The sequence below is a fragment of the Halyomorpha halys genome, unplaced genomic scaffold (assembly GCF_000696795.3).
Source record: "Halyomorpha halys isolate HHAL.00 unplaced genomic scaffold, Hhal_1.1 Scaffold41.1, whole genome shotgun sequence".
Lineage (NCBI taxonomy): Eukaryota > Metazoa > Arthropoda > Insecta > Hemiptera > Pentatomidae > Halyomorpha > Halyomorpha halys.
Window position 1 is genome coordinate 598754 of NW_027115338.1, and position 15082 is coordinate 613835.

General features: G+C 33.3%; 1 protein-coding gene and 1 long non-coding RNA gene across 7 annotated transcripts in view; one reads left to right on the top strand and one right to left on the bottom strand.

The window, feature by feature from the left end:
• The window catches only part of LOC106688251 (hexosaminidase D), a 58978-nt gene that overhangs the window by 29809 nt on the left and 14087 nt on the right, over positions 1–15082 (top strand). For 3 of the 6 annotated variants that reach the window (XM_014432655.1, XM_014432657.1, XM_014432663.2), the window contains exon 2: positions 11060–11295. In XM_014432655.1, coding sequence (XP_014288141.1) covers positions 11060–11295 — 236 coding nt within the window. Of the gene's footprint in view, positions 1–4222; positions 4379–11059; positions 11296–13221; positions 13342–15082 lie in introns of those variants that run through there. The other 3 variants (XM_014432633.1, XM_014432647.2, XM_014432642.3) reach the window with 2 other exon arrangements.
• Positions 134–5367, bottom strand: LOC106688279 (uncharacterized). The gene is made up of 3 exons (XR_001344303.2): positions 5159–5367; positions 1491–1586; positions 134–481 (listed from the first exon to the last, which is right to left on the bottom strand). It is a non-coding gene; the product is annotated as an uncharacterized lncRNA (long non-coding RNA).

Below are 15082 nucleotides of genomic sequence, written 5' to 3' on the forward strand. Positions count from 1 at the left end.
TCCGGATACGGAAATAATTTTTAATGAAGGACTCGTCAAAATACATCGCATTGGTTCTCTATAAACAAGCATTTTTATCATCAACTTACTTTCCCGTCATGATTTCATCAGTCTGACTACAGTTGTGTAGGCGATTTATATTTCCGAAAAGATTGTGTTTCTACTTGATCCTGATAGAGCATCGTGTGTGGCTTACTAACAATATAATTATTTTCCTTTGTGTATTGCTTGGGAACCCCGTGAGCTGCTTATTTCTCTTATAAAAACGAGCATATAAACCATCCATAGTTTTATAAAAATAATCGATAGACAATCAGTCTTAAAACTTAACAATCAGTCTTCCATACTCTGGAGTAATTGATTAGGAAAGGATCTTCACCTCAATGCGTCGCCTGAGTGGTGCAGCTGACAGTATATCTCGAAGACAGACATAGGGGGACACGGCGAAAGGACCACAACCACAAGCTGCTCCATGTAATTTCTATAAAAAAAGTAAAATATTTTGAAAATGTAAACTATAAGCTTTAACAAAAAAATTAGAGAACAAAAATGACCCAAGTGGTCGATAACGCAAATCAGCTTTATACAAATAAATGATTGCGATTTCTTTCATATCATTAGTTAGCTACAATACTGATACTTGAAGTCACTTATGAAACGCACTAGTGCATTGCGATTCCTTATATTTAAAATCCGAAAATTTAGAAACAGAATAAGATAATTCCTCAGTTATAAAATGTATTTAAGTCCTAACACAACAGTATCGTTGAACTGATGAACAGAAAACAAATAAATAAACCGGGTTCAAAAGGAGGAAAAAAATTGAAAAACAATGTGAGACAGGAGTTGGAAGCTGGCCAGCTCGACTTAAACTGTTGAGCGTTGTAATGAGCAGCAAATATGAACACAGTAAGACGCAAGGATCTAATACGTTTATCTTAAACCTAATTGGTTCAAATTTTAATTTAATTTAGTTTATTTGTATTGTTAATATTTCTTTTATTTATATCATCATAAAATACAAATTGAAGTGAGAGTATAACGTGTTTCATGACGAGACATAAATAAAACCTTATAAAGATAAAATGATTAATTTTTCGTTCATGGAGAATGTTAAATACCTAATTATAAAAATATTACTGTGTGTTTCTTATGCTATACTTAAATTCCAATGACAATTAATATTAATTTAATTCATCTTTTAACAACTAGATTTAGATTTCAATAAGTACAAATTGTTATCAAAAGCTTTTCAAAATAAGAAATTATCATTCCAAATTGTTTGTGAAATTCATAAATATTGTGATCGTCGTTAGATATTTTTAAAAAATAATAATTGTATAACTAATTACTGCGTTGACTTTAAATCCATGGCACCCCCACAGAATGAAAACTTGACCAATACACTCTGATTAGAACAGGTTGGTTCCCATTAGGATAACCCTCTGTATGCCAGGAATGACCGGTTAGCCCTTCAAGAACATACTTACCAAGTACTGAACCCTGTAGTCTATCTGGATTGTAGTTGTACAGAAAAATAAAAAAAGGAAGAGGATGTAAAATACACCCAATCCGCATCCGATGACCTGCGATACAGAGAAAAATATTATTATTGGAAAAAATAAGACAAAAAGTATGAAATTATTTTAAAGTACAATCTTATTTTATTATTACTACCCTCTTTATTGTTATTTTTAACGTTAATTTAAAACAGTTTTATACTTTTAAAAAAAAGCAATACTATTACTTTATTACTGATAACACTTGAGAGTTTTTATTATAAATTGCCCAAACAGTACTAACGAATTTCTAACGAAGACGAAGATAAAATTAAAAATGGAACTAAATATAGCTGTAAGTAGGTACAAAAACAACTGCAAATATCAGTTCTACTTTAATGATGAAATATGTTAAGAAGTTTATTTCAAGATTTTTGGCTCAGAAAAGATTTCTTGGTCTGGGTAAAAATAGGCATCATTAATATTATCCCCATACTGCCCTTACTCGAAAGCGGTTCCAGCAGATTAGGCATAGTACCCACAGAACAGGAATCCAATTTTAGATTTTTTTTTTTCCTATTTGAAATAAAAGGCAAATTAAACTCATTATTAATAAATCCTGAGCAATATTTTCTTTTTACATATTCTTGCAGTACATTTTAAACATTATCGGATTAATCAAAACATGGAGTCAATGCTTACAGTAGTAATTTAGCTGTACTTAGAAGTCATTCCATTGTAACGTAAACAAGTTTGGAATACACGATGGTAAACAGTTTATCACTCCCTGAGAGTCCGTAGCCCTCATGTCGTAGATTTTTCAAAATGGATGCCATATATTTTTATGTTTATTGCCAATGCTAAAGCATTGTAAGTAGCTTAAATATCAAGAACTAATTAATAGTACAGTAATAACAAGCTTCTATTTGAGTCCTAATTAATTGAGTTTTTTCTGTTTCAAGAACTCCGGAGATAGTTTTTCCAACCCAACATTGTTCTCTTCAAAAATCGAGAAATAGTCATTTTGTGTACTTATTCGGTAAATATCATGAACACTACTATACTATACTTGGGATAATAATTATCATAACCACTTCATGGTGTATTTAACAAGCTTAAAATTGAACCGTAATAGAACTCTTTACGTTCAATATTTTCCTATATTCAGTATTATTTTCATACTACAATATTTTTACCAAACAACAAAAGATTGACACACTATGAATTCATTTTGGCAAATATCAGGGAAGATGCTACTCTTATGGGGATGTTCATTACAAACTAGATTTAGTTTTAGATTAAGCCATATTAAACATGTATAATGTGATAATTCATTTTTTACGCGCATATCACGCGCATAGAGTACGCGCATATCATAATTCTAATGCTTCTCCTTCATCTGCTTCCTCTTCTACCAATGTCCCTCATGAGCTCTGCGTGTCTACGTTTTCTCTCCTCAGATTAATGATAATTCATTAATAATCAACTTGTTAAAAATAATTATGGTGTTTGAAAAACTATATTCGGAAAATATTGAAAATAATGAAGGGTTTTACTAACGCTCAATTTGAAGTTTCTTAAATGTACCACAAAGTAGTTTTTGATGATTATTTTCCTAATAATAGTCGTTTGTTTGTTTTTGTTTAGTGGTGCCAAACTTCATTTGTCATCAACGCCATTTATATTTTATTTTAGTTTGCATATATTCGTTTAATTTTATTTATTTTTTAATTTGAGTATTTATTATTTTATTATTATTATTTTTTTCCGTTCAATGTTATATTTTTGTCAGTAAATGTTGTGATTTTAGAAACTGAAACACTAATTCTATTGTTTTATCATCGTCACCGAGGGTTTTTGAAATATCTGGGTTTAGTCCTAAGCTATTGAGGTATGGTGTGAAATATGGGCATTGTTGGAAAATAAGGCTTATTGTCAGATTGTTGCTGCAATACTGGCAGTTCGGAGGCGTTTCTTTTGAAATAAGATAGGTGGGTGAAAGAGTGGGTGAGCCTCGTGTGGCCTATTCTCAGCCTGTTCAGTACAACCTCCTCTCTACGGCATTTGCGACTGGAGGTACCCCAGGGCTTGACATCCTTTTTTTTATACTTTTTACTTTACTCATTGGGCTTTCATTCCACAATGATCGCCATTTATCTTTGACTTCCTTTGCAAGAGGTGTACCTACGTTCAAGAGAGTCAATAAGGACACAATTGCTAGAAACGGAGGTGGCTCGTACAAATTATCTAAATGATTTATTGTACATTCAATAAATAAAACAATTAATGATTGAAAAAAAACCCAGAGAGTCAATGCCGATAATCTTTACCTACATTCCTTCTAACCCTTTCAAAACTTAATTCATCAAACGACTTAGGGCTAGTAGTTGCCTCAAAATAAAAAATGTTTCGCTTATTAGTTTTTTTCATTGATCTTACCTCTAGACAATCTTCTCATTGAATACCATTAATATGTTCATCTTATGATAATACTTGTATAAAACGCTTTTTGTCAAACGCGTTTGTCTTTCCTTGATTCGATGTTATGAATTAAAAGAACGTTATTTGCCAACCGATTAAAACAAATAACGAATAAGTAACGCTGCAAAATTAATTAGCTGTGATGAACATATTCAAAACGGATCACTAGAATATATTTTGAAAATATATTTTATTTTAAATGTAAATGAGATTGAAGGCCGTGGTTTCTAAACAATACGATATGGTAGTTATATTAAAAAGAAACGACATTTCAGACTGTTTCTTAATTCCATCTGTTATAATCTTTATAAAAATAGGATAAAATATAGGGAAGAAAATGAACAGTAATCTGATCTGGAAAAAAGTTATATGCAGATAACTCTATTTTGAACACCCACGTAAGTAAACTAATTTTTTTTGTTGGAATGACCTTGAACATTTTCCGGTAACCTAATGGAGGAACTTCCTCATGAAAGTACTAATGTTCGAGAGTCACTTTCGTATTTTTTTTTTTTGTTTTTTTTTTACGGATCTAAAAGAAAAACGCAGCGACAAGAATGGAAGAGCGGTTGTGATTTTCGTTCGATGCTGATTTGATGAGAATTATATAAATTAGAACTATGAAGAGTTCTCCTACGAAATCACTGTTAGAGATTCACTTGCTTTTCCACGGGAATTCCTAGACTGACAGTTATATAACTATGATAAATTAGAAATGCCTGGTAATTAATTTTTATTAGAGTGAGGTTATGTAACAGGTTATATCTAATGCAAAGATTAGGATTAATTGTTTAATAAAGTATTTATGAAGGGTTGAAACTGGATCAGACACAGTCATTGTCAGATACAATTTGCATATCTGCGAATAAAACTGTTGTCAAAAGAGGTTAGTTAACCTTTCAATGGAGCTTATTTAAAATTAGAGAACATTTCGGTCGTAAAACATGAATAATATCAAAATGAAAACCTTTACAATGATAAATTAGTTACTTTACCAAAATTACTAAGTTAATAAAAACATAAATTAAAATAATTGGATGAGGTATAGATGGGTGTCACCTAGAAGTCACATTCAGCCACTGCAATTGCAACCTTACAATTTACAATAATTTTTCTAAAAATTCAGTGACAATGTAATATTCAATTGAAATAAAATGTGAATTCAGTGCTATACTCACTTTTTCGTTTCATCATTTGAGTAAAACAACGATTATAGAAAATGATCATAACGAGTAAGATTTTGGCAACAGACCAATTTCATTTCATTTTATTTACGATTAAACAATAGTTCCGAGGAGGCTGTCTAGGTGCGCTGAAGTAGCTAATGAAATCAACTTTGTATACAGTTGCAAAGTTGTGTCACAATAGTTGCTGGAGGATTAAGATGTTTAAATATGTGTTTTGTTTATATGCGACCCTTTAGAGACGTATCCAGCCTGTATAAAGTATTTTTTTTAAAAACTATGAACATACTAAAACTGTATTCCGTTTCCATTTTCCTGCGTCCCTTCGTCTGGTAAAGTATTATCGAATGGATTAATACTTAATAATAATAAATTAAGTGTCAAAAAAGGATTATTAAACAATAAAATTATTTTATTATATTATTACTGTATTTTTATCTGAATTATCTAACATTAAAATTGATTTCCTTATAATTTTTTTTTTCATGTTGATGTCCTTTATTAATTATACATCTTAATTACCTTAAAGGGATAATGTAATTAAAAAATAAAAACATCCATTTAGAGACTTATTATAAATCATATGATAATAAGATAAAACATATTTTTGCTATGATAAAAATTGATTCTTGATCCGATCTTTAAATTAAAATTTAATATAAATTTTAAAAAAATAAGTTTTTTTATAAATTGACTAGTTTGAGACGTATCTTTAAAGGTAGAATTAATTATTAGTGTCCCAAGAATTTCTTGATATTTTGCATAAATTTAGATGCCTGTTTATATTCAATCACTCTAGGTAGAGCATCCAATTTCTTGCCAATTCTGAATTAATGTTTCTTGATTATTTAAGGTTTAAATACTGGCTCCCTCTGAACATGGTGATCTTAATTCCACCGACAAATTAATTAATTAATTAATTAATCAAGACTTATTAATTAAATCAATCAAGATTTATTAATTAAGTAATTTGGAATATTCGTTTTACCAAAGATATATTATTTATTAAGAAGGCTTTATATTATCATCATGCTATAGAAAAGGATCACAAACGTTAATAAAGCTGGCCAATAACTCAACCTCATACTCGTGGATACAGATTTTCAACATTAATATTACTAGGATAATGGTTCCAAATCCAAACTGATTCCAAGAAAAACTGTTCGACGGCCTTCATCTCACTAGATTGCAGCCAAGCCTTCGACAGTGTTTCCCACCCGCTCCTACTCCGCCGACTGGAGGAATTCAAGTTTCCCGCCACCCTATGCCGACTCATCGGAAGCTACCTTAGTGGAAGATCCCTCGTCGTACGGGTTGGTGAGTGCCTCTCCTCTCCAGTCCCCACCACCTGTGGAGTACCTCAGGAATCGGTACTAGGTCCAGTACTATTTGTCGTCTTTACGGCACCTATAGTAGCCGTTGAACACCCAAAGGCAGTGGTAGCAGCCTATGCGGACGACATCGGCATCTACGCTTCCAGCATTAATGCCAAGACAGCCCTAACCCACGCTCAAGAAGCTGCAGCCACCATCATAATGCGCTTAAAAGTATTGGAATTAGGGTGAACCCCGGCAAAACGGACGCCATCGTGATGTCGTTCCAAAAAGGAAAGAAGGCAATGTCTACCACCTTCAAAGTGGATGAAGTTGACCAGCGAATCTCCAACTCCATTCTATACCTGGGCGTCACACTGGATAGGCACCTCACCTTCTCCAGTCACGTTCGGGAGAGACTTGCTGGCCCACCAGAAGAGCTACAGGCTCTTCCATCTCCTGAAATCCCCACAAATCTACAAGGCGATAATCCGCCCGACTCAGCTCTATGGCGCACCTCTGCTGCGTCACCTCTACCAAACCACGCTTGAAAAGCTGCAGAGTTATCAGAATTCCGTCCTCCGGCGAATCGTTCGTGGAACAACTCTACAGGGGCCAGAAACACCACCATTCACCAGGAACTCCAGCTACCCTCTGTGCTGGAGTATGTAGGCCGAAGGCACATCAAATTCTTTGATGGGCTGAAGGCCTGTGCCAACCCGCTATTCAGAGAAATCACCCCTACAACAAGACCTGGGAGGTGGCAAAGCACAGTCCCCTTGGTAGACGTCCTCGCCGAGGGAAGGACTTCGGGCTCTGCTGCTTGAAGTCATCACACCACCACCATCACCAGTCGGAATGGCCCCTCCCCATTTCTTGTAAGCCCCCCAGCTATCATGCCACCAATGTATAACCGCCTTCAGCGGACCATGTTTGCTCATCTTATAATGCCATGCCAAACGAAGATATAATGTAAATTGTATATGTATAATGTATTGCTTTATATTATTATGTATTCTGTAACTATATAAAAAATAAAGAGGTTTGAAAAAAAAAGTCCATAAAGGCGCCTTATAACGTTGTCATCATATGCGAGGCACCTCCCCAAAAGAAATCCAGGACCTGATTAAAAAGCTCAAGGTAAAGAAAAGTCCTGGCCATGATTTGATCCCAGTCATAGCAATCAAAATGTTACCCAGGAAAGCTGTCGTTTTTATCACGTCAATTTTTACCAGTTGCCTTCGTACTATATAATTGGAAGAAAGCCGAACTCATAGTAAATCACAAGCCTGGTAAGAACGCTAATCAAATCAGCATCTATAGACCTATCAGTTTACCGACCCATTTTTGGAAAATTACTGGAATCAGTTATAAAAAAACATCTTAATTCTTTTTTTCAGAGCATCGAAATTATTCCTGATTTTCAATACAGTCATTCCACTTCTCACCAACTGGCAAGACTATCGGAATTTATAATTAGCGAATTCGAAAAAAAGGGACACCCTGGTAGCGTTCTTAGATTTCCAACAAACATACGATAAGGTCTAGCATCGAGGTCTCTTATATAAACTAAAGAAAGTCGGCACTCCAAAATACCTATACAATATTCTGAGCTCATTCCTCAATGGTAGAGCATTTTCAGTCAGAATTAATAACAAAAACTCAACCGTTAGACAAATCCAGGCCGGTACTCCACAAGGTTCAGTCCTTTCTCCCATTTTGTTCAACTTCTATCTTCACGACATCGTTCAGTCAACACACACCTCCATAGCTATGTTCGCTGACGATACAGCTGTGTTTTCTCAACATGATGACATAATAATAGCTAGAAAATCTTTGCAAAGTCACCTTAATGATCTAGAACAATATTTCACTAAATAGATGATTAGCTTGAACATTGAAAAATGCAACTCAAATGTTTTTACTCTCCGACGCCCACCAGAACCACCGAATCTAATCCTTAAAGGTAAAAATGTGAAATGGAATCCTACCAGTGTAACAGTAAAATACCTGGGAATTCACCTAGATTGCCGCCTTACCTGGAATCACCCTATCAACATCAAACTTATGCAAGGTTGCAATGCTATATCCTATCCTAAACAGAAATTCCAAACTAAAACCAGAAACAACTGTTCTTATATTTAAAACAATTCTTAGGCTACTGCTGATGTACGGCTGTGAAGTCTGGGGAGCGGCATCCTTTACGAAAAGGAAAAAAAACTACATTCTTTTCAAAATAAAGTCCTAAGAATCGCAGTTAATGAATGCTCCTTGATTCATAAGAAATAGCCAATTGTATCGCGAATTACAGATGGAGTCAATAAAGAATCACATAAAAAAGCGGTTCATGAAGTTCCACTCCCAGTTGCCGACAGTTAAAGGAGCTGTAACCTACAACCTGGGAAACCCAACCTCAACTCGAAGACTGAAGCTCAGACTGCTGCAGGACATTCTGTTATAAACTACTATTTGATTCCCCTTTTTATTCAGTACTCATATACTTACTAAAAAAGTTTCAATAGCACAGCTATAATAATAATAGTATAGGCTTAGGGAACCCGAAGGTTCGATGCCGATACCACTAATCGTTCTCAACATACATCTGTCCAGTGAAACCCCTCCAAATCCAAATATACTAAATTAGTCTTAACGCAATCCTTCCACCTACGTTTCGGTCTACTTCCATAAGCCCCACAACCATTCACGCCCATCTTATTCGTCACAATGCTATAACCTATCTAAATTCTTCAAACTGTTCAGTAATTTCTTCCAATGTCTGTATCACCGAAATTCATTTATTTTTCACTGCTAACCACAGATTTCGTTTCAACCGTATTTATTTCAAGACCTAGTACCTTACCAGAGTTTATATACGTAGTTGTATTTTGTTTTATAGTTTCCTGCTCCTCGCCAACACCCAAATCATCAGCCTACCCAAGCACGCGCATTTTACCACCTATATTTAACCATTTTTCAGAATGCATCACATTTCTAATGATGTATTCTAATGCACGATTAAATACGATAATAATAGAGAATCGCCTTGATTTAAACTCGACCGTACCTGGAACTTCTCAAAATAATGATTAGCGATTCCAACCTTAACAAACATTTTTGTCATACGCATCCTCGATTTACTGATTTCTTTGGTAATCTTTGTTTAATCGAAATATACATTTTCTTGTGGTCAATAGAATTGTAAGCCTTTTTTAATACGTATAAAGCTGATGATACTACCCCATTATATTCCAACTTTTTCTCTAATATTTGGTCAATAGTTGAACGATTTCTCCTAAAATGACATTGGTAATCTTCGATCATTTCTCCACCGTGTTCCATGATTCTCAATAGCACAGTATTTAAGTAAAATAAGTTATTGTTTACAGGCTTTCTTACAATTTATTTTGTTTTATATAATCAATTACACAAAAATTTTAATGAGTGATGTAATCTATTAACAAAAGGAATCATATTTGTTTAGTAAGTATATATTTGATTACACCAAGTACTCAATACTCACATTTACATACAACTGAAAAAGAACGAAATTACTACACAAATCTACTTTCGAACTCAGGATGGACCCACAACTAACATACAGAAAGATAATTATCTGTCACAATCGGACACCAACTCGGGCTCGGAAGATAAGGGCACAATTTAAGGAATTGAATGTTGTTTAAATATTACTGTTAAGACCTAATGAAACAATCATTGGAGAGGTATTGTCGACAATCACACATGTGTAATCCTACGCATATTTAGGCTCGAAGAATGGATTTCAAAACAGATGAAGAGTTAGGCTCAGCAATCAGACATTTCTTTAGTCAAAACGATTATAGAAATACGTATAATTTTATTATGTACAGTAGAGCACCGGCTTTTGGGATAAACGGAGGTAAAAATAAAATTATAATGCTGAGAAAATATTGCCTAATTCTCACACATCTATCCGATCACAATTTTAATCAAGCAATGGGCGTAACATGTTCGGAGGTTACCGAATCATTCTTTTCTCGAAAATATCTTTACTATTAAATGTTTACTAGTGTACTATTTACTAGTGTAGGTCATAAAAAGAACATATGCAGCACTCATTGGATAATTGGCCGCATTAAGGATCTAGGTAGAAGCCTAGAACTAATTCTTCACCCGAAGTATTTAGTAAATATACAAAAAAAACCTTAATAGTTGTCATGGGGTTACTTAAATAAAACAACTTCAAATGCCGCGGTGTCGACAGTTGTTAAGGTATCCACACAGCATTCATGTCAGAAGGTTCGAATCCAGCTTGGACGGTTTATTTTTATTTCGTGGCCGATCTACCGAATGAATCTCGCCCTTGTCACTCAGACAGGAGTAGGTTGGTAACATGTAAACATAAGGATGTTGAGCCTAAAATAATAAAACAATATCAGAATAAAGTCTAACTTGTCTGTATTAACAGGTCCATTTTATACAATGTACAACGGTTATAAACAATTCAACTTAGCAATTACTACTACAATGTAACTATTATTATGTAATGAAAAATAAATAATTATCAATATTTATTCATGTTTTTATTCTTAATCTTTTTCAGACGCATATGGCAAGGTAGAGACAGATACGAAGGGAGGAGCACTATGGTGCGTGGGCTCCGAGTAAAGGTTATTATAATCTTTGGAGTAACGTTGATAGTGTTCTTGTGGCTGATATCCATACAGTCGATGGAATCATGGCGTAAAGCCAACCTTAAGCAACTGAGTCTGTATCAGCTCCCGGTAGCTGAGTCTCCTTATACGGAGCTCACCTTCCCGAAAAAAGATCAGAATAAAGGTAAGATAGTCCTAAGCTAAGCTAAGCTACCAAGTTCCTAGTTCCTACATCATTCATTGTCTTTCCTACATTGTAGATAATTCTATATTTCAATAAATACTATTTGTTTTATTCATTTATAGTTTTCAGTAAATGATCGACTATTTAGTTATGTTTAGTACATCTTATGTTTCCTGTTATTTTTTTTAATGGTCCCCATCTTGTGTATTGAGTGTGTAAATCAATTAGTATTATCTTTATCCCTTATATGTAACAGTATTGTAACTCCACAATAAAAAGTATACACCATCGACAAACTACAAATACTTATATTAGATATACCTCTTTAAACTAGGGACATGATTGAAACAAATGTTATTTATTAGTTTAGACTTAGATTTAATGTACGTTTTACCAGTAAAATCAAATTAATGTAAAAGAGCAAAATATCTCTGTAAGAGACAAAAAATAATTGTTGTAATAGAATTAGAAGATTGAAGCCTCGAGGTTTCTGAATACCGGCAAATGTCTCACTAATTGAGTGTCACGCCTTCCCGGCCTTCTTGGATATTGCATTATCTAAAGAGGTTTCCATGGCATTTTCGTATGTTTGATTTTTTTTTTTTTTTTTCCTCAATGATGAAAAATTCTTTTTTTTTCTAGGATCTGGTGAAAAGTTAATACCTGATCAATGATAGACTAGGAAATCCACTATAACTCTAAATGTGGAAAGATATAGTATCAATAGATATCAATAATAGATTATTATGGTTGTAAGAATTGGTAGAGTAGATGGCACGAAAGATTTCTTATGAGAGCTGATTATCTTCTATTATTATTATTTTTTTTTTTTTTAGAGGGAGGGTAGATTAAAATGTTTTCTAGGTATAGGACAATGAATCTAATCTATCCAACTATACAACAAAAGATTCTGATGATGATTACATTTTTTTGATATCCTTCAGTCCCAATATACTTCTGGTTAACCGCACGTTTGTATTGGACAGTGGCTGTCACACATTCTTCGTTAAACCAGGATTTTTTGGTCCCTGTTGGCCTTCAAGTTTACTCTACACAATTTGCTCTGGTTCTACTGACCGCATTCTATAATTGTCATCCGTGGTTTTGGGGTAGGAATTGGTTTCAGTTGGGACTCCAATTAAGATATTTTTATGTGCCTGTTTCTATTTTTTAATTTGATAATGATAAAACTAATTAATGAAGGTGATTTACAGATTTAAAGTCCAAAATGAATAACCTTCTGTCATTAATGAATCATTTACCGAATTTACAGTTTCTTTCATGATAGTTGTAGTGAATTCAACTTTTTTTCTTTCTGCTTCGAAATTCTCCTATGTCTACACTATATTTATTTAATAACGCTAACATAGGGAACATCAGATAAATATAGGCTTAAGACATTCGTAAAATTCATTTTAAAATATGTAGTACGGCGCCTATAGTATATCACCATTTTTGTCGACACGGCGTGCTGAGAATGGAAATTCCAAATCCAAATAAGCTCTCATGGAGAGCCTATCTTTAGTCATCACCATCATAGTTAAAGGCTCAGTACAATTATAATGTAAAAGCTAATTAGGCTTAACAACTGTATATTTTGCTGAATTTGGAGCTCGTGTAATCTCACGATCGACCTAGCGGGCCAGGTATTAGAATTTCGACTTAAACTTATATTATGTTATTTCGAAATTAAGGAAAGTTAATATAAAAAATTAACAAAAAAATGGGGGGGGCGGAGAACAGATTCACACACTTGCTGAAATCATACTACTTTATTCTCCTTCTTATTACTTCTTATATATAATTTCTATGTTTGTTTAGAGGAAAAGGTAGGATTAATACCAACAGTATGCCTTGTTATACCATAACTTAGAACTCATCCAATATTTGGCAGAATAAATTAATCAACTACATACAATTTTATAGGGCAAAAAAACAAAAATTGTGATTGCAAACACCACGAATATCGATTTGAAATTCCAATACCAAGAGGTGGATATATAAACTACGCAGACTTAAATCAAGAACCATTTTACTTCGAAGAAGGTTAAATCTTGTCTATTTCTCACATCCAAATGTATTTAGTACTAAGTTAATCATTCACGCATAATTTCATGTGGGAGATAGGAGCACTAAGAAATAATTTTATTTTAAAATTTTTCAAACGGGCTACAAATGTGAAAGTATAATGAAAATATAAATTGTAATAACCACTCTATTTAGTGATGAAAATATTTAAACTTTTCCACCGTCAATGAACTGTCGCAAATTCAATAATAATTTATCGTATCAATTTTTTATGATAAAACAACATATTCCTTTTAAAATATATACTCAGAATAGAAAGGATAAAAACACCTCAGAATAGAAAGGCAAAACCTAATTGTATAAATCTCTTTTATTATAATCATACACTTCATTTAATCTCTGAGGTATTTCCTACTATTCATTATTCTTTTATTAGCCTATCTTTGTATATTTTTATTTAAAGTCTTTGCAGCTCTGAAAAAGAACTACAATCTATGATAAAAAGATCAACATATATTCGCCTCATATATTCCACCAACAAATATATGCAATATTCAACACAAACTCAGAACATATACGATATTAAAATCCCAACTCATGAAACATATATCTGCTTAGAAAATAGTTTATACCACATTGATAGAGAAACGCATTTCTGGCGAACCTAAAATTCTTAATAATTACCTACCATAATTTAAGAAAGTAATGAATTATGTCTTTATTTCTCCTGCTAGTCCGAAACGGCGCATTCTAACGAAAAAAGTATGTTATATTAAATTAATGTACATCAAACTCTATTTAGATAGAGTACCATAGTTTGATAATTCGGAGTAGTAGTATGGCCATAAATCAGCTATTCTGGCTGCATAACAATTTTAATGCACTTCAAAGCAACTATTAGAGCCCAACGAGTTAACAGCCTGGCCTTCACTTAAGTATTCATAAATTTGTAGAACTAAAAGTATAACTATTAATCTCAAAAAATATTATCTTTAATTTTACATACATAACATAAAATAACATAACATGAATAAATACATGAATATAATATATGATTATAAATTTTAACAAGAACATTTTAAGTATAAATAAATAAATTTTGGTTTTTTAACAACAACATTTTAAGTATAAATAAATAAACTTCATGCACTCGTAAATCTGAACTGATACTTAAAATTATCCTCCCAAAAACTATTTTTTTAATTTTTTTTTAATTATCTTTATTGCAATTTACTAGTGTAGTGTACATAATTATACATTTAGTAAATTTGATATATGTTATTATGGAGCGATACAGGCGTGTAGAGAAACTACTCATAGGTAGCACTCTAATGAAGTTTTACATTAGCGGGTCTCGTGGCCTTCTTTGGCTACCTTCTTTTCAGGCGCCTCGGAGGATTATCAGGAATGGAAGGTATGCAAGGTTAGAAACTAGAGAGTTGATAATTTTATTTGTGACAAAGTAGAGAGCATTGAGGATTGACAGAGGTAAGATGAACATTGTTAAAAGAGACCTTTGGGCAGTCGGTAGGTTTACGACGAAGGGATTTGTTGGGATTTATTTTAATCCTCCAATTACGACACCATTCTTCGAGGACTGTGATATGGGATTGGAGAACTTGGGATGAAATTAAAGGGTTATTATTAACTGCGAGCACTCATGTTTCATCGGTATAAGTGGTGAGGATAGTGTTAGGATTGGTTGGGATGCCAGCTGTATAGACGGTGTAGAGGATGGGACCGAGGATACTACCCTGAG